The sequence below is a fragment of the Phalaenopsis equestris genome, unplaced genomic scaffold, assembly GCF_001263595.1.
Source record: "Phalaenopsis equestris unplaced genomic scaffold, ASM126359v1 Scaffold232693, whole genome shotgun sequence".
Lineage (NCBI taxonomy): Eukaryota > Viridiplantae > Streptophyta > Magnoliopsida > Asparagales > Orchidaceae > Phalaenopsis > Phalaenopsis equestris.
This window is the reverse complement of record NW_018250656.1, coordinates 113,342-114,620: the sequence shown is the minus strand read 5'-3', so window position 1 is coordinate 114,620 and position 1,279 is coordinate 113,342. Positions and strand designations below refer to the sequence as shown.

At 36.8% G+C, this 1,279-nt stretch overlaps 1 protein-coding gene across 1 annotated transcript in view; it reads left to right on the top strand.

The window, feature by feature from the left end:
• The window catches only part of LOC110038368, a 2,281-nt gene extending 1,035 nt beyond the window's left edge, over nucleotides 1-1,246 (top strand). Inside the window, exon 2 of the mRNA XM_020743182.1 lies at nucleotides 1,133-1,246. Within this exon, the coding sequence (XP_020598841.1) occupies nucleotides 1,133-1,246 (114 nt within the window). The remainder of the gene's footprint in view (nucleotides 1-1,132) is intronic.
• The last annotated feature ends 33 nt before the right edge of the window (nucleotides 1,247-1,279 follow it).

Sequence of the window (1,279 nt, the reverse complement as noted above, 5' to 3'; positions counted from 1 at the left end):
TGATTCCAATATTACTGGTTCGCTTATGGTTTATGACAATCTTTATTTGCTTGATACTGTTGCTTCTTATAATGAAACTCTGAATGTGGAATCACGTGGTACTAAGCGTAAAATTGAAAATGAAAATTCAGGAGCATTATGGCACAAGCGTTTAGGTCACATCTCTAGAAATAGAGTTGAAAGACTTGTATCAGATGGAATTCTAAGTTCCATTGATTTTACAGACTTTAATGTTTGTATTGACTGCATTAAAGGAAAACAGGCCAAAATAAAGAAATTAGGAGCATATAGAGCTACAGACGTCTTAAAATTGATACATACAGATATTTGTGGGTCATTTTCTATACCTTCTTGGAATGGTCAACAATACTTTGTATCATTCATAGATGATTATTCAAGATATGCATACCTATTTCTTATTCATGAGAAGTCCCAAGTATTGGATGTGTTCAAATCTTATAAGGCTGAAGTTGAAAACCAACTAAGCAAAACAATAAAGCAAGTAAAATCTGATCGTAGTGGTGAATACTATGGCAGATATGACGGTTCAGGTGAACAACATCCGAGACCATTTGCCAGATTCCTAGAGAAGTGTGGAATTGTCCCTCACTACACAATGCTGGGGTCACCTAGCATGAATGGTGTAGCTGAAAGATAAAATCGCACTCTTAAAGACATGGTAAGAAGTATGATCAGTCATTCAACCTTACTAGAATCAGTCTGGGGAGAAGCGCTTAAGACAACGGCCTACATTTTAAATAGAGTACCAACTAAAGTAGCTGCAAAAACACCTTATGAGCTTTGGACAGGACGAAAACCTAGTTTGAAGCATTTTCATGTTTGGGGTTGCCCAGCTGAGGCAAGGCCTTACAAGCCACATGAGAAAAAGTTAGACCCTAAAACAGTGAGCAGCTATTTTGTTGGTTATTCGGAGCAATCTAGGGGTTACAAGTTTTATGATCCCAAATTAAAGATAATATTTGAGACGGGAACTGCAATGTTCTTTGAGGATATTGAATTTGGGGGGATAAATTAGGTTAGAGACTTTGTCTTTAAGGAGGAGTCAAACCATACTACTCTTGTTGAAGAGGAATTGGTTCCTATTCCTATAATTGCTTTTGATAATGATCAGGATTTCACTCCTGTCATTGATCAAATTGTGAATCCAAAACAAGACATTGTTAATCAACCCCTTGAGGAACAAATTCAACAACCTCAAGAACAAGATCAAGAACAAATGCTTTAGCGTCAATCCACTAGGGAAAGCTTGTCAGATTTG